At 27.8% G+C, this 1,571-nt stretch overlaps 1 protein-coding gene across 1 annotated transcript in view; it reads left to right on the top strand.

Moving 5' to 3' along the window:
- Positions 1 to 660: 660 nt before the first annotated feature.
- Positions 661 to 1,571, top strand: part of LOC108911264 — a 9,870-nt gene continuing 8,959 nt past the window's right edge. The window contains exon 1 of the mRNA XM_018716156.1: positions 661 to 772. Within this exon, the coding sequence (XP_018571672.1) occupies positions 721 to 772 (52 nt within the window). The 5' untranslated portion in view covers positions 661 to 720. The remainder of the gene's footprint in view (positions 773 to 1,571) is intronic.

The following is a 1,571-nucleotide window of genomic DNA, read 5'->3' on the forward strand; positions in this document are numbered from 1 at the left end:
TACTTTTTTTAAATTGTTTATTAACGATTTTTGCATAACATTTTTCTTTTAAATTTTTTAAATAAGCCGTTTCGATGGGAAATTCAATTCTCTACAAAATTTTTCCTATGAACTATAGGGAAATTTTTCTTCGTTTTCGTGCCACAATAAAAAATCTGAAAGGGGTGCATTTTCACCCCTATCTCCAATTTCCACCCTCTAATTTAAAAGCACTCCGCGGTTTTTTCATCTAAAATGACCCTTTGAACGATTCATGCAATAAAATTGCTTGAACATCATGTTCCTTTTAACCCTATTTTTTTTTATATATAATCAATAACCTACTATTGCGAAGTAGGGCGCCGAGTTATCGGGAGTTACGGGGTAATCTACTTATTTTTAAAAAGGTCGAGATTTTTTTTTTCAGTTTCTGTCTTTATTGGCCTTCCGAATACGTGCTTAAAATAAATGACATTATGACTGAATCACCCTGTATACATCTTTTAGAAACTATCTATCTATAAATGAATAGTAAACAAATATTAAAAATTTAGTTTTTATATTTTGCTAAAATTAAATATCGTATAACTTTAACGTACAACTTACATTATGTAGTTTTGATAAGGGGAGAAAAAATGATAACCTTTTGACCTAACTTGATCTAAAACATTTAATCGTATTCGAAGAAATTGCTTTAAAACAATTAATTCTATACGAAATTGCAACTGATGGTATTTAAAAATGAGTGCTAAAATTTCTATAAGTATTGCCGTTTTAGTTTTCTTGAATGCAGGTAAATATATGTTTATTTATAGTTAAGTGAAAATAATATGAATCATGAGAAACATTGACATTTTTTGTAATATCTATTTTACATTACTAATTTCTTCATGAATTAATTCTTAAAGTCGCTTCATGAACAAGCTGGACAAGTGTAATTCATCAGATCTGTTGTTAAATGTAAAAAGTTATTGGAAACATAACTGAAATTTAAAAGTTTTCAACTGAATTATTAGTGTTTATTATGGTACCCACTAAACATTTTTCAGTTTCTGACATGTTCCAGAAACGTATCCATTTTTCTTGAAACGTTTCATAAAAAATCCATGCAACGTTCTGGTAACCCAATAGAAACCGAAGATGTTCGCCTCAAAATACGCTTCCAATGAAACGTTTCTAAAAATTGGTTTCAGTAACATTCTTTTGATGTTCCATTTATGCACTCGATATTTTTGTTTTACGTTTCAGTATATTTTCAGAAATGTTTGAGTAACATAATAATTTTTATACCATATTGTTCTCATAATGCTCTCAACTTTAGATAATTTCCATTTCAGAAGCGTTTTTGAAACAGTATAAACAGTGTCAGTAATTTTTTAAATATTTCTAATACTCTTTTGTAATATTTTTATTTGTATTGTGAATGACTTAATTCGTAATCCAGACAATTTTTTCTGATTTCTCAAAAAATTTAACTGAAAAATGTTATTGTATATTAAAAAAAATAACTGCTCTTCTAGTTTGGGGATGCAGCAACTTTTATCAAGAATTTTTTTCTTTTTGAGAAGCCACTGAAAAAGTTTCTAATATGG

Source organism: Anoplophora glabripennis, unplaced genomic scaffold (genome assembly GCF_000390285.2).
Source record: "Anoplophora glabripennis isolate ALB-LARVAE unplaced genomic scaffold, Agla_2.0 scaffold353, whole genome shotgun sequence".
Lineage (NCBI taxonomy): Eukaryota > Metazoa > Arthropoda > Insecta > Coleoptera > Cerambycidae > Anoplophora > Anoplophora glabripennis.